Source organism: Schistocerca piceifrons, chromosome 8 (genome assembly GCF_021461385.2).
Source record: "Schistocerca piceifrons isolate TAMUIC-IGC-003096 chromosome 8, iqSchPice1.1, whole genome shotgun sequence".
NCBI lineage: Eukaryota > Metazoa > Arthropoda > Insecta > Orthoptera > Acrididae > Schistocerca > Schistocerca piceifrons.
The window spans coordinates 136,925,093-136,950,819 of record NC_060145.1 but is presented as its reverse complement, the minus strand read 5'-3'; the positions used below and the strand labels follow the sequence as shown (position 1 = coordinate 136,950,819).

Here is a 25,727-nt window from a genome sequence, read left to right as displayed (position 1 = left end):
TATTTAATATCCACCACTCTATCCGTACCGCCTCTTGAACTTGTTTCGCCCCCTACACAGAATTATCGGTGCTTTATTTACTCTTTCCAATCGCTATCTGTGGCTGTGTTGTACCATCAGGATCTGATTTTCTTGCATTACACTGAGAGGCCTCCAAAAGCGGAAGAATTTGGTCCAAAAATGAAGCACTGAACTTCAAAATTATTCACAAACACTTTTGTACACATTGAATAAGCTTCCTCCGATGGTGTGAGGCAAACCAACAACGAAACGTACCAACCGAAAGTAGGCAACAGATTCATAAACCGGTTTCAACAGAAAAAAATACTATTGATATGTCGCTGATTAGTGAGATTTTCTGGTCGAATAATTTATATTTCACTAACACAGACAAAGCAGAACTTTAAAATGAACAGACCTCAATTTGACTGTATTGTTGTTTATTTAATTACGACCCAAGTTTAGGCCTTTTTCAAGTTATTGAGTTTATACGTATGAGTAATATATATAGCAGGAGATCAAGCTCAAAATCTGCAGTATACGTTAATGACAGAAACTTAATCACTTTAAAATGGCATAAAAGGCTCCTTTAGCGATTTGTTTTATGTTGTTTAATATTACCCGGTTCTATATCAACGGTGTTTAATATTTATGCCATTGTCTAGAATATTGGCACTAGAGCATATGTCAACCACTTTTTTTTAACTATTCCTCTTTTTAACAATATTACTTTTGTCGTGCTCTTGTTTTTATTGCTTTTTATTACTGTAATACCTTTTATACATTATAAGCTTATTACAGACTTCAACTATTGTATCCCCCTTTATTTTCACTGTTTCAATTAATTATTGAAAATTAGTGTATGCCGACATTAGCGACATCTAGTGAACTTACAACACAAACATCTTGTGGCTACTGTACGACAGCTTGTTTTGAACAGTAGTTTTACTGACTACAGGACTCGTGCATGTGATGTGTCTTATATGTATTTGACGATGCTGGTGCTGATTCCGCAGTTAACATTTGACGATGCCACTATGGCTGCAGTACATTAGGACTTTGTTTTTATGAAACAGTTATGCCTCTTCATATTTAAAGCGCACAAATGTAAATTTTATCAGTACTACTTTTCAATATGCTCTATGTATTGTTCGTAAGCTGTCTACAGTTTGCGAGTGTATTTATATTTTTCCCATTTTTGCTGCAAATCTGATGATGGTCATTAAAGACCGAAACCGGTAATCTGTTAAACAAAAAAGATTGTGACCATAGACGTAAATTAAAGGAAACTTAAGTGTGAATTGCAGAGTAACCATGTACATATAGATGTAGATGTTGGCTGTTTGCTGTGGTGGGAGTTACGTACCTGTAGAGCAGGGCATCCATAACGTCCTGCATGGTGACTCCCGGCGGGAGTCCGTCCCTGACGGGCTCTCCAGGCGGAACACCCAGTCCGCCACTCGAGGCTGGGACGCCACCACCGGCAGCTCCAGGGCCGGAGGATGGCCGCCCACCGAACGCGGTCGGGCGCTCGCCGCCTTGCTGCCGAGTGCCCGGAGGCGACGCCTCACCTCCAAATGGGGCACCGGCGGTTCCAAATGGGGCACCAGCGGTTCCAAATGGGGCACCAGCGGTTCCAAATGGGGCACCAGCGGTTCCAAATGGGGCACCAGCGTTCTGCGGCCCTGGCCGAGCGGAAGCTGGGCCTGTCACCTGCTGGCCGGGAGCGCCGCCAACTCCCGAGGGCGTCTGTGCTGGGACGGCGAAGGGTCGCGCTCCGAACGCCGGCTGCTGCCCCACTGGTTGGGAAGGTCTGCCGGGCTGAGCTGCTGTGCCGATAGTTGGCTGCCTTGGCAGGCCAGGGCGCTGCCCTCCGAAGCCGCTCCCACCGTCTCCTCTGTCGACACTCCCAGCGCCTCCAGCACCGCCCCCAAAGCTACCGGCACTGCCACCTGCCACAGGAGCCCTAGAGATGCCGACGACGCCGCCTACAGCACTACCTGGAGCTCCACCTCCGAAGCTCCCACCAGTACGATCTGCGACGCCACCTCCAATGCGATCTTGGACGCCGCCTCCGGCTCCGCCGCCTTGGCCACCACCGAAGCCACTGGCAGTTCTGTCTCCTGTGCTGAAACCACCGCCGACGCCTCCAGGTTGCCGAAGTGTTCCAACGGATGCGGGACTAGGTCTTCCAGGTGCTCCAGCGGATGGGGGACCTGTTACAAGAAAATAAAGTTCGTGTGTAGGTAGCATTCTGTACAAATGTGGGATTCGTTATAACTTAGCTACTCCCACGTGACAGGAGAGTATGGTGTATCGATGACTTGGCGGCCGGAGTGGCCGAGCGGTTCTAGGCACTTCAGTCTGGAACCACGCGACTGCTGCGGTCGCAGGTTCTAATCCTGCCCCGGGCATGGATGTGTGTGATGTCCTTAGGTTAGTTAGGTTTAAGTAGTTCTAAGTTCTAGGGGACTGATGACCCCAGATGTTAAGTCCCATAGTGCTCAGAGCCGTTTGAACCATTTTTTTGAATACATCGATGACTGTAACGACATCCAGAACCACTCAAGATTGTACTCAACAGAGTACTGAATGCCAGTTACAAATTTAGAAAATGTGCGTGAAGTCTTATGGGACTTAACTGCTAAGGTCAACAGTCCCTAAGCTTACACACTACTTAACCTAAATTATCCTAAGGACAAGAACACCCATGCCCGAGGGAGGGCTCGAACCTCCGCCGGGACAAGCCGCACAGTCCATGACTGCAGCGGCCTGGACCGCTCGGCTAATCCCGCGCAGTTATATATTACCTGGAAGTAATTCCTTTCTTTCAGGAGGATAGTTCTGCATGGTTCGCAGGGGAGCTTCTGTAAAGTTTGGAAGGTAGGAGACGGGGTACTGGCAGAAGTAAAGCTGCGAGGACGGGGCTTGAGTCATGTTTGGGTAGCTCAGATGGTAGAGCACTTGCCCGCTAAAGGCAAAGGTCCCGAGTTCGAGTCTCGGTCCGGCACACAGTTTTAATATACCAGGAAGTTTCATATCAGCGCACACTCCGCTGCAGAGTGAAAATATCATTCAGGTACCTGGACGGGGACGATTTGTTGACACACAGTCGGCACGAGTTCAGTAAATATCCTTCTTGTGAGACACAACTGAGTCTTTATTTTCACGAAGCAATGAGTGCTATCGGCAGCGGATCTCTCATTGATTCCATATTGCTAGATTTCCAAAAGGTTTTTGCTACCGTTTCTTACAAGCGGCTTGTAATGAAATTGCGTGCTTATGTACAAACGTCTCAGTTCTGCGACTGGATTCGTATTTACCTGTTGGAAGAGTCACAGTTAATAATAAGTGATGGAAAATGATCGTGTAAAACGGAAAGGACTCTGACGTTCCCCAGGAAAGTGTTATAGGCCCTCTGCTGTTACTAGCCTATATAGAACATTTAGGAGACAATATGAACAGCTCTCTTAAATTGTTAGCAGATGATGCTGTCATTTACTGTCTAGCAAAGGCATTGGAAAATCAAAACCAATTGAAAAATGGTTTAGGCATGATATGTGTATGGCGCGATAACTAGCAGTTGACTCGAACTGATGAAGAAGTGTGGGATGATCCACACGAGTACTTAAAGGAATCCGTCAAATTTTGGTTACACGATGAAACAAATGTTCAAATACTCAAATGTGTGTGAATTCCTAAGGGACCAAATTGCTGAAGCATCGGTTCCTAGACTTACAAACTACTTAAAGTAACTTAAACTAACTTATGCTAAGAACAACACACAGGCCCACGCCCGAGAAAAGATTCGAACCTCCGGCGGGAGGGGCCGCGCAAAACGATGAATCACACATATCTAAAGGCTGTGAATACATTGAAGTACCTAGGAATTAGAATTACGAAAAATTTAAACTGGAACGATCATATAGACAGGGTGTCTCTCTTAAGTGACATCAGGCACACTTTCTTTGGTTTAGCCCGGCGGAGTGGCCGCGCGGTTTGAGGCGCCGTGTCACGGATTGCGCGGTCCCTCCCGCCGGAGGTTCGAGTTCTCCCTCGCGCATGGGTGTGTGTGTGTTGTTCTTAGCATAAGTTAGTTTAAGTAGTGTGTAAGTCTAGGGACAGATGACCTCAGCAGTTTGGTCCCTTTGGATTTCACACACATTTGAACATTTTTTCTCTGCTTTTTTGTATATACCTGCAATATCATTTTTGCAACGTGTAGCTGGAGTCAGCTCAAACAAATACTACTCATCACGCGAACTATGCGACACCCAGAGTCGACGGAAAGCGTCGGTCTGTTTCCCAATACGAAAAAAATTGTTTTAAAGCAGAATTTTGCATGCCTGTTCGATAGAACGGACCAAAATTAGTCTGGTGTGATATTCGCTTTATCAGTGTGCATTAACACGAACAGTAAAACACGAGGAATCACCAGTTCTCTAGAGGCAACGGCACCACCAGAGCCCGCACTGACTGCTACCGCCACACAGCAGCGCTACTCACTCACTTCTGGAGTACTGGTCATTCGTCGTCTTGTACTGTACCTGTTAATTCATATCGATGAAACGAGTATCGCACGGGACTAGCTTCGGGCCGATCTATCGAATGGTCACACAAAATTCTCCTGTAAAGATCGTTTTATTCGTAATGGGAACCAAACTGACGCATTCTGTCGTGACATGATGAGCGATATTTGTTCCGGCTGAGTCTAGCCAGCTACACAATGCAAAAACGAAATTGCAAGTATCTGCTTAAACACCAGAGAAAATGGATCTGTCGACTCTTAGAAGAGGCAGACTGTATAATGTTGTGGGAATGGCAAATTAGACACTGTGTTCTATTGGCTGAACACTTAAAACATGCAACATGTCTTTTAAAGAGACCGCCTAAGCCACGCTTGTCCGTCCTTCGCTAGAGTGTTTCTGTGTGGTATGTGATCATTACAGGATTGAATTGACGGAGGGCATCATAGACCCAGCTCGTTTTGTAGTATCACGAAATAGGAGAGAAGTGCCGGCCGCAGTGGACGAGCGGTTCTAGGCGCTTCAGTCTTAAACCGCGCGACCGCTACGGTCGCAGGTTCGAATCCTGCCTCGGGCATGGATGTGTGTGATGTCCTTAGGTTAGTTAAGTTTAAGTAGTTCTAAGTTCTAGGGGACTGATGACCTCAGCTGTTAGGTCCCATAGTGCTCAGAGCCATTTGAACCATTTTTTGAGGAGAGAACTGCCACAGGCATGACAAGCGTGTTGGGATGATCATTAAACCAAATGCGTTTTTGGTTGCGGCGAGACCTTTCCACTAAATTTCAGTCTCCAACGTTCCCCTCCGAATGTGAAAATATTTTGTTCACATCCACCTACATAGGGAGAAATGATAAATTGTGGAGTAGTCATGTGGATGTAGTAGCAAAGAGAACGGAAACCAGTAGCTTCCGATTACAATATTAGTGTTAAAACTCTACTTATACTTGTATTATAGCAATACAATGACCACGCAGAGTGGCCGCGAGGTTTGAGGCGCCATGTCACGGATTGAGCGGCTCCTCCCGCCAGAGGTTCGACTCCTGCCTAGGGCATGGGTGTGTGTTTTGTTCGTAGCATAAGTTAGGTGACGTAGTGTGTAAGTCTAGGTACTGATGACCTCAGCAGTTTGGTGCCTTAGGAATTCTCTCACAAATTTTTTTGCAATGCTATGAAGCGAAGTGAATTTGAACGTGATAATGAAATCAGTATCAGTGAGGGCGAATGCAAGGCTTAGAGTTGCTCACAGATTTGTGGGAAATAGCAAAATGGTTCAAATGGCTCTGAGCACTATGGGACTTAACATCTGTGGTCATCAGTCCCCTAGAACTTAGAACTACTTAAACCTAACTAACCTAAGGACATCACACACATCCATGCCCGAAGCAGGATTCGAACCTGCGACCGTAGCAGTCACGCGGTTCCAGACTGAAGCGCGTAGAACCGCACGGTCACCCCGGCCGGCGGGAAACAGCATTTCATCTATGGAGAAAGCACCATACAAGACTTACTCTACGGTTATCAGTCCATCATGCTGTAAATGCTCCGTGGGCGAATACACTAATTAACGAGTTACTAACTACATTCCTGTGTAAGCGGTACACAGTGTGGCTATGATTAAACTACATTAGAGGTTTGGACCTGACCTCCAACGAACGGAGGCTGCAGCTCAGAGCCGATGGCCGGAGGGGTGGCAGCCGTGGTGGTGGGGATGAGGCAGCCGCTGCAGCCGTTGACGCCGTCGAGCCTGACCGCCGTCCTGGTGGAGCCGGGGGCTGCGGGGGCCGTCGAGGTGCGCGCCGCTGCTTCCGGCGCCGCCGGCTGCGTCACAGGGCGCGCTGTCGTGCTGGCGCGCGGCGCCGTGCGCATCTGGTCCAGAGCTGGCGACACACAGCACAGCGGCACACGCTCACGCATCTTTCCAAGCTCACATCACAGCTTGAAAAATATCTCTCTGCCACCGCAAGGAGCAGTAGCGAGAAGTGGCGTTGAGTAATATACACTGAGATGACAAAAGTCATCGGATACTTCCTAATACCGTGGCGGAGCTTCTTTCGCCCAGCGTAGTGCAGCAGCAACACCTGATATGGACTCAACAAGTCGTCGGAAGTGCTCTGCAGAAATACTGAGCCGTCCATAAATGCGAAAGTGTTGACGGTGCTGGAGTTTTCTCACGAACTGGTCTCTCGATTAAGTGGCGTAAAAGTTCGATGCGATTCATGTAGGACGATCAGGGTGGCCAGTTGATTCGTTCGAACTGTCCAGAAGGTTCTAAAAATCACTGGTTAGCAATTGTGGCCCTGTGACATGGCGCACGGTCATCCATATAAATTCCATCGTTGTTTGGCAACATGAAGTCCATGAATGGCTGAAAATAACAATTTTTAGTCAATGATCGGTTCAGTTGGACCAGAGGACCCAGTCCATTCCATGTAAATACAGCCAAAACCATTGTGGAGCCATCACCAGCTTGCACAGTGCCTTATTAACAACTTGGGTCAGTGGCTTCGTGGTGCCTGCGCCCCAGTCGAACACTGTCATCAGCTCTTACCAACTGAAATCGGGACTCCTCTGACCAGGTCACAGTTTTCCAGTCGTCTATGGTCCAATAAATAGGGTCACGAGCCCACGAGAGGCGCTGCAGGGGATGTCGGGTGTTAGCAAAGGCAATCGCATCGGCCGCCTGCTGCCATAGCCCATTAACGCCAATTCTGGATACCATCGTCGTACTTCGTACATTGATTACTGTGGTTATTTCACGCAGTGTTGCTTGTCTGTTACTACTAAAAGATCTATGCAAACGCCGCTACTCTCTGTCGGTAAGTGAAGGCCGTCGGTCACTGCGTTATGTTCCTCATGCTTAGCTGGGTGGTAACCTGCTTACCTGCCACGCACTGGGAACGGGTTCGATTCCCGGCCGAGTTGGAGATTTTCTCCGTTCGGGGACTGGGTGTTGTGTTGTCCTCCTCATCATTTCATCATCATCACCGGCTGCAAGTTGCCTAATGTGGCGCCGAGTAAGATAAGACTTGCACTTGGTGGCCAAACCCGACTGGGACATCCCGGAGAACAATATCATATGATCATTTCATTTTACTGCGTTATGTAACCACCTCCGAAACCTTTTCACATGAGTCACCTCAATACAAATGACAGCTCCGCCAATGAACTGCTCTTTGTATCTTGTATACGCGATATTACTGACACCTGTATACATGCATATCGCTATCTCATGTCTTTTGTCACCTAACTGTACATCATATCCAACTATTCCCCTTCCACATCTAACCCGGCCTGGCTAAGCTCTGCATGCAGTGTCATCCCTAACTCCACCGAGAAGATTTAGGAGGCTGTTCAGGTACAAGAATTGAAAATGACCTCTACGCTGTCCATCAAAAAAATAGAGAACCACCCAAAAAAAATGGCTGGATATCGAGGTAACTTCGTACTTGGACATACAACGGCGGGCATGTAAAGGATTGGAGCCGCAGTTCTCTGTGGGAGGTAGAATGGCCACCAGAGTGCATTGGTGTCCTTTGTGTTTGATGTTGTTGTTGGGCCTGGTTGCGTATTTAAGACGCGTGAACTGTGTCAGATGTTGAGTCATCACTCCGAGGGACACGAAGACGCCGCGTAGTCTTCGGAGACAGAGTGATCAGAATCTGACACGAGTTTAAAAGGGGACATGCTGCGGGCTTCCGTTTAGCCGGCTGTTCGAATCCCTTGGGCATTTTATGGAGAACATGACACTGGGAAACGCTTTCAGAGGCCACCGAGGAAGAGCGCCTTGTGGATCGGCAGAAGAGGCCAAGCCGGCTGCTTTCCTGTCGTACTGTGGGGAAACGAGCAGCACGTTAGGGCGTATGCTGCAATAACACTGACTGAGACTAGGGTTCCGGCCCGTTTCTAACATACGAAATAATCTAGCACATAGCTTTTCGTGTACCCGATGGTGTGTAAGGTGTCCCTTATGAATGCGGTACTATCTATATAGATGAAACAGTTCTCATAGTTGCGGAGCTTTGCACTGAGCACAAGGTAGATGTTAAACAGAGGAAGATTGACAAGTATGCCATAGCTGAACATTTCCTGGAGAACGGCCACAAAACACAGATCGAAAAAAGAAGTCTTGGCTCCTGCGTCTGCATATTTGGATTCTGTTATGAAGGAGGCAGCCGAGATTAGAATACACAGAAACAATTTTAACAGATACCAGAGGTACGTACTTACTGGTGCATGTGAGCGGGCTTTCGGTATGGAAAGGAACCAAAGATGGATGCTTGACGCTTGAAGGGAGGCGAGAGTGGCAGTTTCAAACGTGGAGGGCCGGATCTGCTTTGAGCTGCTGAGTTCAACGTCCACGCACGCGTCTCTGATTCGTTTCTGATGCTGCAGTCATGCCTTTCTAAGCGGGAAACGGCGCCAGCCCCGGCTATCAGTGGTTCTTTTTTCCTCCTGACGACGGTGGCGGAGGTAGTCATCGAAAGTTAGAGAATTTTATTCTAATTGACGTGGCTTGAAAATCGAGATAATTTTGTTCAGACATACCGCCACGAATGACTCCGAGAAGACTAGCACAATGTAGGACTGCATTGGAGCGTAAGGGGAGGCATGCTCGTCATCAAGATATTGACTGATCACATCTGACCACCACAAAGGAAGATCGGCATATTGTGCACCAAGTACATCGCAGTACCTTCACATCTGCGCCCGCTATCCGAGAACAAGTAATGGAATTCCTGCAACATTCTATGTCGTTCCGTTTCAATGGTAGGAAACTAGAAGCTGCCAGACTAGGGAATTTGCCGCCCCACAGGTTGTTGTTGTTGTTGTTGTTGTAGTCTTCAGTCCAGAGACTGGTTTGATGCAGCCCTCCATGCTACTCTATCCTGTGCAAGCTTCTTCACCTCCCAGTACATACTGCAACCTACATCCTTCTGAATCTGTTTAGTGTATTCACCTCTTGGTCTCCCTCTACGATTTTTACCCTCCACGCTGCCCTCCAGTACTAAATTGTTGATCCCTTGATGCCTCAGAATATGCACTACCAACCGATCCCTTCTTCTAGTCAAGATGCGCAACAAATTTCTCTCCTCTCCATTTCTATTCAATACCTGCTCATTCGTTATGTAATCTACCCATCTAATCTTCAGCATTCTTCTGTAGCACCACATTTTGAAATATTCTATTCTCTTCTTGTCTAAACTATTTATCGTCCATGTTTCACTTCCATACATGGCTACACTCCGTACAAATACTTTCCGAAACGACTTCCTGACACTTAAATCTATACTCGATGTTAACCAATTTCTCTTCTTGAGAAAAGCTTTCCTTGCGATTGCCAGTCTGCATTTTATATCCTCTCTACTTCGACCATCTAATTCCCTCAGCATCACCCTTTTTAATTCGACGACATTCCATTATCCTCGGGTTGCTTTTGTTGGTGTTCATATCCTCCTTTCAAGATACTGTCCATTCCGTTCAGCTGCTCTTCCTGGTCCTTTGCTGTCTCTGACAGAATTACAATGTCATCGACGAACCTCCATGGATTTTAATTCCTACTCCGAATGTTTCTTCTGTTTCCTTTTCTGCTTGCTCAATATACAGATTGAATAACATCGGGGATAGGCTATAACGCTGTCTCACTACCTTCCCAACCACTGCTTCCCTTTCATGCCCCTCGACTCTTTAACTGCCATTTGGTTTCTGTACAAATTGTAAATAGCTTTTCGCTCCTTGTATTTTACCCCTGCCACGTTATCGCCACCGAAATCACAGCACAAATTACAGTGGGCTAGGTTGGAGGGGTGCTGTGACCGAAAAATGCAGGCTGCCGACGAATGGCGCTGCATTACAATTAGCGATGAGTCGCGGTTGTGACTTAACCCGGATGACCATCGTTGGTGATTATAGCAGTGACTCGGGGAAGCCTCGTTGTTCCAAATTTTTGGAGAGGCACAATGACTCCTGGCATCATATTGGGGAAAGCTATTACGTATCACTTCAGAACAGGGCTGGCAGTAATTGAGGGTACTCGAACGGCATAACAGTGCGTCACGGACACCCGCCCTCCTCACGTTACTTTTCCAACACGGAAATGTTTGACAGAAAAGATTTCTTTGTATAGTACCGCGTCATAATATATAAAACTACTGCTGCTGGAGACAAACCAACCTTTCGGCCACGGTTGAAGCGGCCTTCTTCTGGGTCTACTGGTGCGTTGTAGCTATGCAGTGTTCCTTATATTTTGTTGTTACTGTTCACTGCGCATGCCATTACGTCATAATTTTAAAAAGATAGTTCGTTTCATTGGTCACTTAAGGAAGAAGGAGAGGGAACTTTATTTTAATAGCTTATTGCGGTGGAGGGAGAACGTAACCTCCGTAGTCTATTGGATCTTATGTTATGTACCATGATTTTCTCCAGCAGCAGTAGTTTTATACATTATGACGCGTTACCCAGAAAACTTTTATATCGACTGACTCTGTCCGCGGCAGCCTACGCAATCGTACAGAAATGTTTCACACATGGCACCAGTGTCTGTGAACTGTATGCGTGATTGTGAGATATTCCCGGGGCCAGCAAGACCTCCATATTCGATCCCTGTAGGACCTGTGTGGGACCAGCTCGATCGTCGACCCTGTCTCAGTGCCAGTATCCGGGATGACAAGGACATGCTAGAAGAGTTGTGGGCCAGCTTTCCTCGGGAGAGGGGACAACACATTCTCCCAAACTGGGTGAGTGCATACGTCCAGGCTTTAGGGGCTGCAACTTACACCGATAAATGCACTCATACTGTAAAGTTCTTCGTACATTTGACTCGAATTTGTAATCAATTGAAATAACATCACATAGCCACGAAACCCATGAAGTTTTATTTCGTTTCCTCCTCCTCTTTATTTATTTATTTATTTACACGTCAAGTTCAGTAGGACTAAACTGAGGAGCAAATCTCCAAGGTCATGGAACGTGTCAGTACATGTAATTGCAACGTAAAAGTAATAACAGATAAAAATAAAGTGTTCATGAACCCTAAAAAAGTCAAGCCATAAGTTTAAGTAAACGCAATCAACAATACAACAAGAATCAGCTTAATGTTTCATGGAACTCCTCGACAGAATGGAAGGAGTGATCCATGAGGAAACTCTTCAGTTTCGATTTTAAAGCGCGTGGGTTACTGCTAAAATTTTTGAGTCCTTGTGGTAGCCTATTGAAAATGGATGCAGCAGTATACTGCACACCTTCCTGCACAAGAGTTAAGGAAGTCGGTGTCAACTGCAGGTCTGATTTCTGCCGATTATTAACTCAGTGAAAACTGCTTATTCTTGGGAATAAGCTAATATTGTTAACAAGAAATGACAGTAAGGAATATATATATTGAGAGGCCAATGTCAAAATATCCAGACTCGTGAACAGAGGTCGAGAAGTGGTTCGGGAACTTACACCACTTATTGCCCGAACCGCCCGTTTATGAGCCAAAAATATCCTTTTAGAATGGGAAGGGTTACCTCAAAATATAATACCATAATATAAGCGAATGAAAACAAGCAAAGTAGACTAATTTTCGTGTCGAGCGATCACTCCCTTCAGATAGCGTTCGAATAGTAAAAATGACAGCATTAAGTTTTTGAACAAGATCCTGAACATGGGCTTTCCATGACAGTTTACTGTCTACCTGAACACCTAGAAATTCGAACTGTTCAGTTTCAGTAATCACATACCCATTCTGTGAGATTAGAACGTCGGGTTTTGTTGAATTGTATGTTAGAAACTGTAAAAAATGAGTCTTACTGTGATTTAGCCTTACTTTATTTTCTACAAGCCATGAACATATGTCATGAAATGCACTATTTGAAACCGAGCCAATGTTGCACACAACATCCTTTTCTACCAAGCTAGTGTCATCAGCAAACAGAAATATTTTAGAGTTACCCGTGACACTAGAGGGCATATCTGTTACATAAATAAGGAACAGGAGTGGTCCCAACACTGCTCCCTGCCCCCCCCCTCCCCCCGCCATTTGACGGTACCCCACTCATACTCTACATTACAGCCATTCTCAACACTGTGAATAAATAATGACCTTTTTGCTGTCTGCCTTTTACTGCTAGTACCCCGTTTAGAACGTTTTAATGGAAAGCAACTCTCAATGAGCATGAGAAATGTATTAAGGAAAGCATTATATTTATCGTCTATGTTTTCGGCACTATAAACATCCTTCCACTCTTGTTCCTTGATGAGGTTTAAAAAACTCTCTATTGCTGTTGCATTAACTTTGCTACATCGTTCGTAATTATATGTGACATTCGTTTGAGCACAAAGGCCTTTTAATGTTAAAATTTGTGCATCATGGTCTGGAAGGCCATTCACCCTTTTACTCTACTGAGTACTTCGGTTCTTTTGTCAGACAGTAGATAATCAAGGAGGTGATATAAATGAATTTAAGAACATCTAGTGATTAGCGGCTTCCTTCTCAGATCCGCCTTTTACGACGCCCTACCTAAAACACACCACGAGCGTTCCGATATCAGAGCGCCAGCAAAGCGTATGGCTGACTACCGACCTCAAGACTTAACGCGGCACTTCACCTCTTCCCCAAACACCATGGACTCTCAGTTTCAGACGCTTGAGTTCCTTTCACTTGGTACGATTCCGGAAGATTAAAGACACCACGTGAAACGGATAAATAGCAGCGTTCAGAAAGACCGAGATACTTCGCCAGCAGATGGCAAGAAGGCAACGTGTCGAAAGTACGCTCCAAAACAAAGATTTTACTCAGTTGAATTCCTGAGAAGAATTCATCAGTGCAATTCGCATAGAAAGCCTGAGAATAACTTAGGATGTGTGTAATTGCAACTCTGATGTGAAGAGAGGAACCCACGTCAGTCTGTATCAAAGTAGCAATGTTGTGTTTGAAAGCTTGGTGGAATCAAAGTAGGAATGTTGTGTTCGAAAGCTTGGTGAAAGTGCATGTCGCTGTCGATAAGAATCACGAGGGGCTATAGGATTTGTCAGCGGGTGGAAGCAAATTTCTAATCCCGAAGATACAGGCTATCCCTAAAAGCTTCTGTTGGGAACAGAACGCAATGGTACTAAGGACGAAATCCGCGAACAGATACACTGGTCGAGATGTGCCCACCACTTTTTAGTGAATGAGCAGTACTCCTATTTAATATGCGTCGCTGTCCTTATTAAATATTCATTTATTTTCTCATTTACCTTTACTTATTAGTTTTTCGATTTTAATTTTTAACAAACGAAGAAGAACAACATCGTATTTAATGTAACTAGCGTCATTGTCATCTTCTTATAAATTTAAAAACTGTTTTTAGTATTGCATCCTTAAATCTTGATCTTATCTCTTTATTTACACTGCAAATCTCTTGGCAGAAGAGCGGGATATTATACCTCTCGCGGCCCCCACTTCGCTTATATGGGGCGAGGGGGATAAGAAAACAATAAAGAAAAAAACCTAATGTTCTTACTCATATATTTGTACAAAATATTTCCTTTGTAGCCGAATGTGATGGTGATCGTAATTACCGAAACCGGTTATTAAACTAAATAAAGACGTTTTCTGTCAAAAACTCTTTTAATTTCTACAAATTTTATCGCTGCAATCTTCATCGTGATCATGTTACCCCTCATCAAGTATTTCTTCGATCCAATGACGTCATCAAGAAAACCTTCTTAAGCAGGTTAACAGTTCATTGTTTAAGCGTTATTGAAATGTATATTGCAAACACTGTTCACCGTGATTTAATTTGCCCACTTCTTAAAAAAGTGAAGTGTCTGTAGAGGTGGCAGCGGCCAGCGTCTTTACTAGATCCGGACTTTCATTTCATTGGATCTTAAAATATACGAAAAGTTGCCTCGTCCTACAAAAGATATATACTGTAAAAACAATAATTGAAAGATGGTTGACAAAAATTACATACTAAGTTGGAGATCGAGCGAATGACTCATATCCTGTTATTTTTAATACGTTTTACATTATAATCGCATGAGCATTCCACATTTCCGTAACCGTTTTTGACGACAGGTGTTCACGTTCAGCCTACAGAAATATGCTGCAAGGGTTTTCCGTTGACAACACGAAAACCGCTTACAACATGTGCCTTTAATCTTGTAATGGGCACTGCCTAGTCGAAAATGTTTACGGAAATGTGAAATGCTCGTGTAACCGTGTCGTAAAAAAGGTGTTAGAAATAACAAAAAACATAACTGACTAATCATTAATTCAGCGATTATACGATTCAACATTTTATGTTAACGGGTTCTACATAATTATATTTTTTGTTTGTAGATGCAATTGTTGGTACTGTTTTAACACCCGTCACCAAGGTTTATTCCTGGTTTTCGTACTCTTGTTTTATTCCTATTTTATTTTTTGTAGGCGCGCCTGAAATTGACAATTCTGGCAAACCGATAACTTTGGCACATAAAAATTTTTGGTAGTAAAAAATGGCCTTTCAGGAGAAAAAAATTATTTAATAAATTTACTTTTGCTCATTCATAAACGATAATGTTGAACCCACTGGTCATAACTGTCTCCAGCAACTTCCAAGTCGAGTCACATAAGCTGCCTCCGACGTACACATTACTCCGTTATCATGACGACAACATAGAAACTGTGGCTCGTGAAGAGGTATAAAAGCTGTCTTTATTACTGGGCAAAGAAGATTACGAATGTTTGTGTAATATACAGCATCCACGACATTCAATGTTGTGGTTTCAAGGGAGTAAATTTGTTAGACGCCCTCTTTTTTGCCACAACAGTAGTTTGGTACTATTAACGGATTTTTGAGAGGTAAATCACGTAACTTCCAATCCTCGTCCAGCAATCATTGTTATTAGTTTACGTTCGAATTATAATTTTGTTCATCTGTTTCAGCCTATGATATATTCCTGTGTTGCCTGTCTGGAAGTAACCGGAATGATTCCTGTTTTACATGCCTCCGATGATATTAGGTCTCAATCTTTGTTTAGATATAATCTTTGTTTAGAATTACTTTCAATAGAGTTTCTCATTTAGTTTCAAGTTCTGTTTTCCCAAAAGTTAATGAGCGCAAAGAAAGAAAGGATGATAACTCAGCCACGCACAACACAATGTTGTTTCCTTGAATGTGTTTCAGTCGGCATGTTCATATCCTGTAGGCATTACACTTTATCGTACTTACGCGGTCCGAGGCGGATGTTCTTCATGCTGATGATCTTGAAGTCCCCGTTCTCGTCCGTGGCGTACACCGTCACGTGGTAGACTCCGTCCGCCGTGATGAAGCCGAACTCCCCCATGATGATGCCTCTCTCATCTGTGGACATGTCGTTATAAATGATTCACTACTTACGTGGCCATTCTTTGCATAGTTATGAGACTTTAATTAAGTCTCGAGGCACAATTATAATAGCAAACTGAGGAGTGACTCTATGAACTGATTTATAGACGCGCATTTGTTATAGAATCGTTTCAAACCCTTAGTTGTAGGACAGTGATACGAAAAAAAGTAAAGTATCTATCAGCTGCAGCGTACATTTGAATGCCATCGCATACTTTTACGAGCTAAGGTCCGTTCCTTGTCGTCCAAATACCTGAAATCCATCTTTATTATTATTTTGTGGAAACACCTAAAGACCTACGGTTAACATAGAAACCAAAGAACTCAGAATTTTCTTCACATTGAACTGTTTTGGAGATATTAAACTTCTGTTAAAGACTACTAAAATTTCCAATGCGTATCGACAAGTAAATATTATGATTATGTTCTGAACTTCGCTCAGGTGGCAGTTACCAGAGACGCACTTGTCATAAAGATGTAAAGTAGAATTTCGACAAGAAATTCGTTTGTTTCATTGACGTCCCTTATTCTGGTCGTTCTAAATAATGTACAACTCTCTGATACCATTACTGTTCATTTTTATGTCCGACTGTAGTATTACCCGATGCGTAATTATTTCTTTATAAATAACAGGTACTAGAAAATAGTCTATTTTTGGATATTCATTGACGTCGTTCACAAAACAATATGTTCGACTTGTTGTGTAGTAAAGTCGACATACATGTTAGGGTTTTCGTATGTAATACTATGCATGACAATTCACTGATTGCTTACACAACTTGCACACACGATTTTAACAAGTGCTATAGAGTTGTATTAACTGTTTTACCGATGCTTTGACATAGGTGTAAAATTAATGTTGAGGTGTTGTAACACATTCCGGTCATCAAATGACGAGGAGAGAATGTTGCGTGTCTGTAGACGCCCCGGACAGTGGTCAAAAATCAACGTGATTGTCGCCAGCCATGGAGCTTTACAACCAGGAGTGATGTTCTAGTGTGTCGTTTCTTTCCATACCTGGATCCCTTTGGTAGTCATCCGCGCCTACCCTGCAACACAGCGGTACATCCACGGTATGCTACGCCCCATTCTTTTGCCTTCGTGGCAAGCCATCTTGGGTTACATTTCAGCAAGATAATGCCCGCCGGCATGCGACGAGAATTTCTACTACTTGTCTTATTGCTTGCCAAATCCTGCTGTAACCAAGGTCGACTAATCTCTCCCAAACTGAGAACGTTTGGATCATTTTGGCCGGGCGCTCCAACCATCTTAGGGTTTGACTATCTAACGCGCCAGATGGATAAAATTTTGCACCATATCCTTCAGTAGGACTTCCGACAACTGTATCAATCAACGTCATGCCAAATAACGGCTTGTATAAGGGCCAAAGGAAGACCATCGCGTTATTGACTTGCTGACCTTCGTGAAGCTCATTTTCTTGAATAAATCACCCAATTTTCCTGAAATTGTAATCATTTGTATGTCTGTACATGTACATCATATTTGTCGATTTCTGTACCATTCGGATACTTCCTTCGTGGTGCGTCGGTATTTTTTCTTTTTTGTCTTAGAGTGTATATGCACTGAAGAGCCAAAAAAACTGGCACACCTGCCTAATACGGTGTAGGGCCCCAGCCAGCACGCTGAAGTGCCACAACACGACGTGTCATGGACTCGATTAATGTCTGAAGTAGTGCTGGAGGGAACTGACTCCATGAGTCCTGCAGCGCTGTCCGTAAATCCGTAAGAGCACGAGGAGGTGGAGATCTCTTCTGAACAACACGTTGCGAGGCATCCAAGATATGCTCAATAATGTTGATGTATGGGGAGTTTAGTGGCCTGCTGAAGTGTTTACATTCAGAAGAGTGCTCCTGGAGCCACTCTGTAACAATTCTGGACGTGTGGAGTGTTGCATTGTCCTGCTGGAATTCCCCTAGTCCGTCGGAATGCAAAATGGACATGAATGGATTCAGGTGATGAGACAGGATGCTTACGTACGTGTCACCTGTCACAGTCGTATCTAGACGTATCACGGGTCCCATATAACTCCAACTGCTCGCGGCTAACACCTTTACAGAGCCTCCACGAGTTTCAACAGTACCCTGCTGACATGCGGGGTCTGTGGTTAGACTCCTCCGACAAAGCAGCATGCTTCCAGTCATAAACAGTCTAATGTCGGTGTTCACGGACACAGGCGAGGCGTAAAGTTTTGTGTTGTGCAGTCATCAAGGATGCACGAGTGGGCCTTCGGCTCCGAAATGCCATATCGATGATGTATCGTTGAATGATTCACACGCTGACGGTTGTTGATGGCCCAGCATTGAAATCTGCAGCAACTTACGGAAGTGTTGCATTTCTGTCACGTTAAATGATACTCTTCAGTAGCTGTTGGTCCCGTTCTTGGAGGATCTTTCTCGGTCGCTACAATGTCGGAGACTTGATTGTTTTACCGGATTCATGATATTCACGGTACACTTGTGAAATGGTCGTACGGGAAAATCCCCACTACGTCGCTACCTCGGAGATACTGTGTCCCATCGCTCGTATACCGAATGTAATACCACATCAGACTCACTTAAATCTTGATATGTCATTTTAGCAGCAGTGACCGATCTGAGAACTGCGCCAGACACTTGTTGTATTATATAGAAGTTGCCGACCGCAGCGTCGTATTCTGCCTGTTTACATATCTCAGTATTTGAACACGCATTACTATATCAGCTTCTTTGGTGCTTCAGTGCTAAGGATGCATCCAGTAGACTTGCAGGTAAATTTACCGGTTGTACACTACTTTTTGCTCTAGGCCTCTAGAGCCACACAATTGTTTACGCGACTTTCAACTGTAATAAGTCTTGGAGTTTAAATTTGGGAAAGCGCATAACATCAGACTTCAGACGTTGAAATTCTGGGAAAGTTAGAAGTTAAGAAATTTTAGACCCTTTTGATTTGTACTCATTTTATAATGTGTATCAAGGTAACCAAGAGGATGACACGGTGATCTAATTTTCGGAAAGTGTTCCTCTTGCTGCATGCAAAGGTCGTTTGCTGCAACATGTGAATCCACGATCTGTTTAGCCTGAGGCCTTCCTCTTTGTTGTTAAAGCTATGGTCATGCATGTGAATTTCTGTAGCTTCCCTCAGTAATCTGGGTTGGTAGGTGTTCTGCACAGAGTGAATTTTCGCGTCAGTGAGTTTTACTATATGATCAGTAACACACAGCGCGTTTTCCGCCACGCGAGGTTTTTCCACCTGTACCAGTCTGCAATAGCGCTTATGTTTGATGATCCTCGTGTTGATGCCTCGTCCAGTCATTGTTACATAAACCGTTCCATGTGTTACAGGGTACCTATGAGGTATTTTCCGGATGATGCAAGTGGGTCCCATTTGTCCTTTGATGATATGAGACACACTTTAGTCTTGATGGTCGGTTTGTAAATAGTCTTCACGCCGTGCTTGCGCGACATACATACGATTTTTCAAAAAGTGTCCACGACAGCTTCAACAATTTTACGATAAATAATTTCACTCCAACCTCATACCTGTTGCAATATTTCTACACCGTTTTTCTGTATGTGGTGACTGTGTTGAGTTGTATCGATGACCTTTCGTAACACAAGAAGCGTAGTATAAACTAGAGGTCTGCCCTCGAAAGTCCTCTGGTTTCTTGAGCGAACGAGGCAACCTAGGTTTCACGCAATCGATACCTACTGACTCCTTTTTGATGCCTAGAGTGAATTTATTCTTTTTCGCAAAACGTTTATCGCACGATTGCACAAAATATGTTACATAACTCTCCTAGAAAGATAACAGCAAGCCAGTCAATGAAGTAGTGATCACAGACCGGGTTAGCACTGTTGTAGAGCTCCAGGGAAAAGAAGACTGCCAGTGAGCGACGAGCGCACGGAAAAGCTCGTCGCAAAAATGTTCTGGATCGCGAAATGAGTCGAAACACCAAATACAAAATTTTTGAGACGGTGAGCCAATCATTTCCTCGAAAAACTCAACTTCGTACCGATATACAAGGAAAAAATTTCGAGTCTTTTCTTTAAAAATAATATGTTAGATAACAAAATTGCCTGCCGGAAAGTTAATTTGTGTTACGAGTTGGACAAGTATCTCAATTAATCCTTAGTAGTATGTTAATAAATAACAACTGTTTCACATTCTTCGCACATTAGGAAAATTAACTTTTTATTTGACAATGTTGTTCTGAAGCAACGTAGAAATCAGTGGTAATCTATGAATACTCTCTGTTAGTCTTTCTTTCACACTTCCGCAAACAAGCAACTTGTGCTCTCTGTGATCCAGAGATATTTGTATGAATTGGATTCTATGACAACCGGGGGCCTAGAAACGACGGAGAGGCTCCGTTTCCCGCCGCAGCCGCTGTGGTCCACAACCCCACGACGACTACCGCAGTCCACTTCACCCCTCCACCGCCCCACACCGAACCCAGGGTTACTGTGCGGTTCGGGCCCCGGTGGGACTCCCCAGGGAGCGTATCATACCAGAAGAGTGTAACCCCTATGTTTGCGTGGTAGAGTAAGCATTAATATTACCGAAAATGTCATTTGTCTGTTTCATTATCACATATACGAACCGATAATTAAAGAAAATTTTAGTTTTAAAATTTTAAAAAATACTGTAATTATGCCTGATGAATGTATAAAACTGTTGAACAATGTCTTGTGAATGAACATGAGGAATCTGAAATGTGAATATTAAATTATTAGTACCAAAAGCTGGTTTTCAAAAATACCGTTAAAATCATATTAAAAATTAAAAACTCAAACTCGAAGTTTTGGGCTTCAAAGGTTAGATATTCATACATTTCTACGTGACACACATGATTTTTAAATTCGGTTGAAATCGGAAACGTTGAAGAAAGGTTAAATTTTTGGCTGAGTCTCCCCTTAAGTGAGTAAGAGATAATACAGACATATTCGAATGTGCGACCTTTCTTCTCGTGGCGGTGCTGCTGCCCCTCGATGACGAATCCGAACTCGTAGGGCCTGTTCTCGTCCGTGTAGTCGTCGTCTGAGGCAGCGGGCGCTCCCACCACCAGGCCGCACAGCAGCGCCGCCGCCGCCACCGCCCTCACTACGGCCAGCCTCCTCGCTGACAGTGCCTGCAACACGAGGAAGGCACACCGTGACAGCGAGGGAAGGGAGGGGCCACACCTCCACAGGAAAACCACTCACTGGAACCAATATTGCCAAAATTTACTACACTACTGGCCACTAAAATTGCTACACCACGAAGATGACGTGCTACAGACGCAAAATTTAACCGACAGGAAGAACATACTGTGATATCCAAATGATTAGCTTTTCAGGGCATTCACACAAAGCTGGCGATGGTGGCGACACCTACAACTTGCTGACATGAGGAAAGTTTCCAACCGATTTCTAATACACAAACAGCAGTTGCCCGGCGGTGCCTGGTGAAACATTGTTGTGATGCCTCGCGTTTGCGGTTTATCATATCGCGACATTGTTGCTCGCGTTGGTCGATATCCAATGACTGTTAGCAAAATATGGAATCGATGGGTTCAGGAGGGCAATACGGAACGCCGTGCTGGTTCCCAACGGCCTCGTATCATTAGCAGTCGAGATGATAGGCATCTTATCCGCATGGCAGTAACGGATCGTGCAGCCACGTCTCTATCCCTGAGTCAAAAGATGGGGACGTTTGCAAGACAACAACCATCTCCACGAACAGTTCGACGACGTTTGCAGCAGCATGCACTATCAGCTCGGAGACCATGGCTGCAGTTACCCTTGACGCTGCGTCACAGACAGGAGTGCCTGCGATGGTGTACTTAACGACCAACCTGGGTGCACGGATGGCGAAACGTCATTTTTCGGTCACCTCTTGTTCGACGGCACTTTGAACAGTGGACGTTACATTTCTGATGTGTTACTACTTGTGACTCTACCCTTCATTCGATCCCTGCGAAACCCTACATTTGAGCAGGATAGTGCACGACCGCACTTGCAGGTCCTGTACGGGCCTTTCTGGATACAGAAAATGTTCGACTGCTTCCCTGGCCAGCACATTCTCCCGATCTCTCACCAACTGAAAATGTCTGGTCAATGGTGGCCGAGCAACTGGCTCGTCACAATACGCGAGTCACTACTCTTGATGAACTGTGGTATCGTGATGAAGCTGCATGGGCAGCAGTACCTGTGCACGTCGTCCAAGCTCTGTTTGACTCAATGCCCAGGCGTATCAAGGCCGTTATTACGGCCAGAGGTGGTTGTTCTGGGTACTGAGTTCTCTGGATCTATGCACCTAAATTGCGTGAAAATGTAATCACATGTTATTTCTAGCACAATATATTTGTCCAATGAATATCCGTTTATCGTCTGCATTTCTTCTTAGTGTAGCAATTTTAATGGCCAGTAGTGTACCTGCAAAGTTCTCAAAGTAAGTCATTTGATTGAGAGAAAAGAAATGTTATTAACCTGACTGTCAAAAGTTTGGTGTCATTACTCCCTGTGTTCTAAAAATTTAAAAGTAACAAACACACACACACACACACACACACACACATATATATATATATATATATATATTTCACGCTGCTGTAATATTTACACCTGGCTACCTCACCATCAAACTTCGATTATCACGTTCCCAATAGTAAAACAGCCAAAGTCATTCGTTTCACTCAACGCAATATTCCAGAAAACGTAAGCACAGGGAAAAAACTCATGTAAGGAGACCACTGATGGAGAGAATCTACAGGAATGAATCACGTCTCTTGCATAGTAACATCATTCAAATAACAACAATTTTCAAACGAACTCATCTAATTATAATCGTACTAGCAAACCTGGTAAACCTTCTAAATTGTTAAAAAAATACTGGAATTGGATATAAATCCTAATTGCCGGCCGCGGTGGCCGTGCGGTTCTGGCGCTGCAGTCCGGAACCGCGAGGCTGCTACGGTCGCAGGTTCGAATCCTGCCTCAGGCATGGGTGTGTGTGATGTCCTTAGGTTAGTTAGGTTTAAGTAGTTCTATGTTCTAGGGGACTTATGACCTAAGATGTTGAGTCCCATAGTGCTCAGAGTCATTTGAACCATTATATATCCTAATTTCTTTCTCTGCTTCTCTCTTCCCATCTCCTTCTCCCCCTTCCTTTGTCGGTTTCCTCTTCCTCTGCCCTCTCTTTGTCTATCATCTGCTTCCTCCTCTCCCTGTCCATTTCGTCCTGCCCCCCTATCTCTCTGTATCTCCTCCTGCCCCCTGTCTCTCTGTGCGTTTTATACTTTCTCCTGCCTTTCTGTCCATCTTCTTCCACCTCTCTATCTTCACTTCCCCCGCTCTCCTCTCTGTCCACTTCCTCCATACCTTTGACTGTGACCCACTGATTATTATTATTATTATTGCAACAAAACGTTGACTGGGAATTGCGGACGCGTAAAATGATTTGCTACATTGTTTGGCAGCTCTATCTGTGAGGATAGTAGCTTCAGTGGCAGTATTTCGCATTGTTTTAATTCGCAAAGGTGTAGGATTACAATGTTTCGGACGATTCAGATTCTGTAGTACTAAATGAAAGCCAATAAGCCAGAAATAGGACTTTCCTGTTTTATGTTACGACTGACTACGAGGAAGAAGAAAAAAACAGTACATTGTTGTGTATACAATTTTAGGGTGGTCCATTGATCGTGACCGGGCCAAATATCTCACGAAATAAGAGTCAAACGAAAAACCTACAAAGAACGAAACCTAGTCTGAAGGGGGAAACCAGATGGCGCTATGCTTGGCCGGCTAGATGGCGCTGCCATAGGTCAAACGGAGATATATATATCTCACGCACCGACATAGGTGCATTACACACCGCCATGTTACACGGTACAATTCGGAGCACTCTAGCGGCAAAGACATGAAGAATAAAGATGTGGAGTGTTAATAACGTTTGCTTTATTTAAAAAGTTTTCAGAGTTTCCACATTAAAAATTCTGATGCATTATTTATCAGCACGCTCTCGTAGTTTCTGGTCACGATCCGTCGAGTGATGCGGCGCAACGCTAGGACACTCGACGCGAATTCGGACGGGTGAAATCCCAGTTCAGCCATCGAGATTTAGATTTCCGTGATTTCTCTAAATCGCTTTACGTAAATGTCAGGATAATTCGTTCGAAACAGCACGGTCGATTCCCTTCTCCAACCATCGCTAATACTTCATGTATGCGACGCATCTAATGATCTCGTCGTCGATGACGAATTAATCCCTAATATTCCATCGTTTTCCTATCGACGCGATCTCCTAGCATTGACAGCTTCTAATAGCGAGTTAAGAAATTCGATTCCCGATTCCCACTTCAGGGTTTGATAGGGCGACAGAGGCCTGGAATCGGGTCTACGAAGACCCGTGAGGCTTAACAAAACGAGTAACGAAAATAGCCTAAGACGGAAAGAGAGGTCATACAATATAACTGTTCTGTGACGGAATGTGTAAGTGGCAATCAAGGAGTTTCCGCTCGAGGGCCGTGCATTCAGAATCGGTATACCAATCAGGCAAAATCACCGTGAGCGTTGAGGCAGTCATCTCACCGACACACCAGCTTGAACAGACCCGTTTCGTAAAACAACGTGTCCTGCTGTATGAGAAAGTCCGTAAGTGCCTGCTGCACATCATAATTGGCAGTAGTCGTCGGCATTCAAGGTCTTTTTTTAACGGACCTAAGAAGCGATAATTGCTTAGGGAGAGATCAGAACTGTAGGGGAAGTGCTTGAGTGTCTCCCACTTGACTTCTGTGTTAGGATATTTCAGATACGGGGGCATCCTGTGTCGAATCGCGACCAGTATTAAACTTGGCGCACCATTCCACAATAGTGGTTTTCGACATACGTGCTGTCCTATACATTTCCTTCGGATGACCACTGGTGTTTGTTGTTCGGCAACCAAGGAAAGAACAGTATCACGTTAGCCCTGTTTGGACGCATTTGTTAATATAGACGCCATAGTTCACGTTTGCGCATTTACAGCACGCACGTCTGAAAGACACGAATGCCACACAAAACGCCTGTCTACGTGTCAGTGCTTATATACCCGCATCGGAGTCGCGCTACGTTCCATATACATTGAAGCAACGTCCTCATACCGAAACTTTTTGATCACCCCTTATATCTTCCACCATCCAGTGCCCAGAGCTATGTATTACAAACGTAACAGCTCATATCTTATAGTTTCTCTTTCTCCTCCTTGTACTCCTTTTCCTTCTCCACCTTCTCGTTCTATTCTCCCTCTCCCTGTCTCTTCCTTTCCCTCCCTCCCTTCTTCTCTCTCTCTCTTCCTTACACACACAAACACACACACACATACACACACACACAAACAGACACACATTTTATTAGTTCAGCCCCCACGTCAACTCCGTGCATGACATGGGCAGCTGTACATGTACACGCCAACCAAGCTTTGTTTGACCCAATGCCCAGGCGTATCAAGGGCGTTTTTACAGCCAGAGGTGGTTGTTCTGGGTACTGATTTCTCAGGATCTATGCACCCAAATTGCGTGAAAATGTAATCATATGTCAGTTCTAGTATAATATATTTGTCCAATGAATAGCCGTTTATCATCTGCCTTTCTTCTTGTTGTAACAATTATAATGACCAGTAGTGTACTTAAGGCTGAATTTTATTGTCTTGTGGTCCTGACACAGATGCAAAATTCAGTAAAAGTTCAATAAATTATCAAAGGACTCTTCCTTGTACGTATACTTCGTTTAGTAACCTAGTACGATCCTCGAAAGAACGGTATATAGTTTTAAGAAGCCGAATGTAACTATCGTATCATCGATGCTTACATGCTGCTCAGTGGGTTGTTCTTATTTCTACCAACGAACGACA

At 44.3% G+C, this 25,727-nt stretch overlaps 1 protein-coding gene across 1 annotated transcript in view; it reads right to left on the bottom strand.

Annotated features, from left to right (window-relative positions):
- The window catches only part of LOC124712133 (protein lethal(3)malignant blood neoplasm 1), a 146,692-nt gene that overhangs the window by 18,834 nt on the left and 102,131 nt on the right, over positions 1-25,727 (bottom strand). Inside the window, exons 2-5 of the mRNA XM_047242431.1 lie at positions 20,817-20,988; positions 15,705-15,836; positions 6,171-6,404; positions 1,367-2,216 (exon numbers count right to left, since the gene is read on the bottom strand). Of these exons, the coding sequence (XP_047098387.1) occupies positions 1,367-2,216; positions 6,171-6,404; positions 15,705-15,836; positions 20,817-20,988 (1,388 nt within the window). The remainder of the gene's footprint in view (positions 1-1,366; positions 2,217-6,170; positions 6,405-15,704; positions 15,837-20,816; positions 20,989-25,727) is intronic.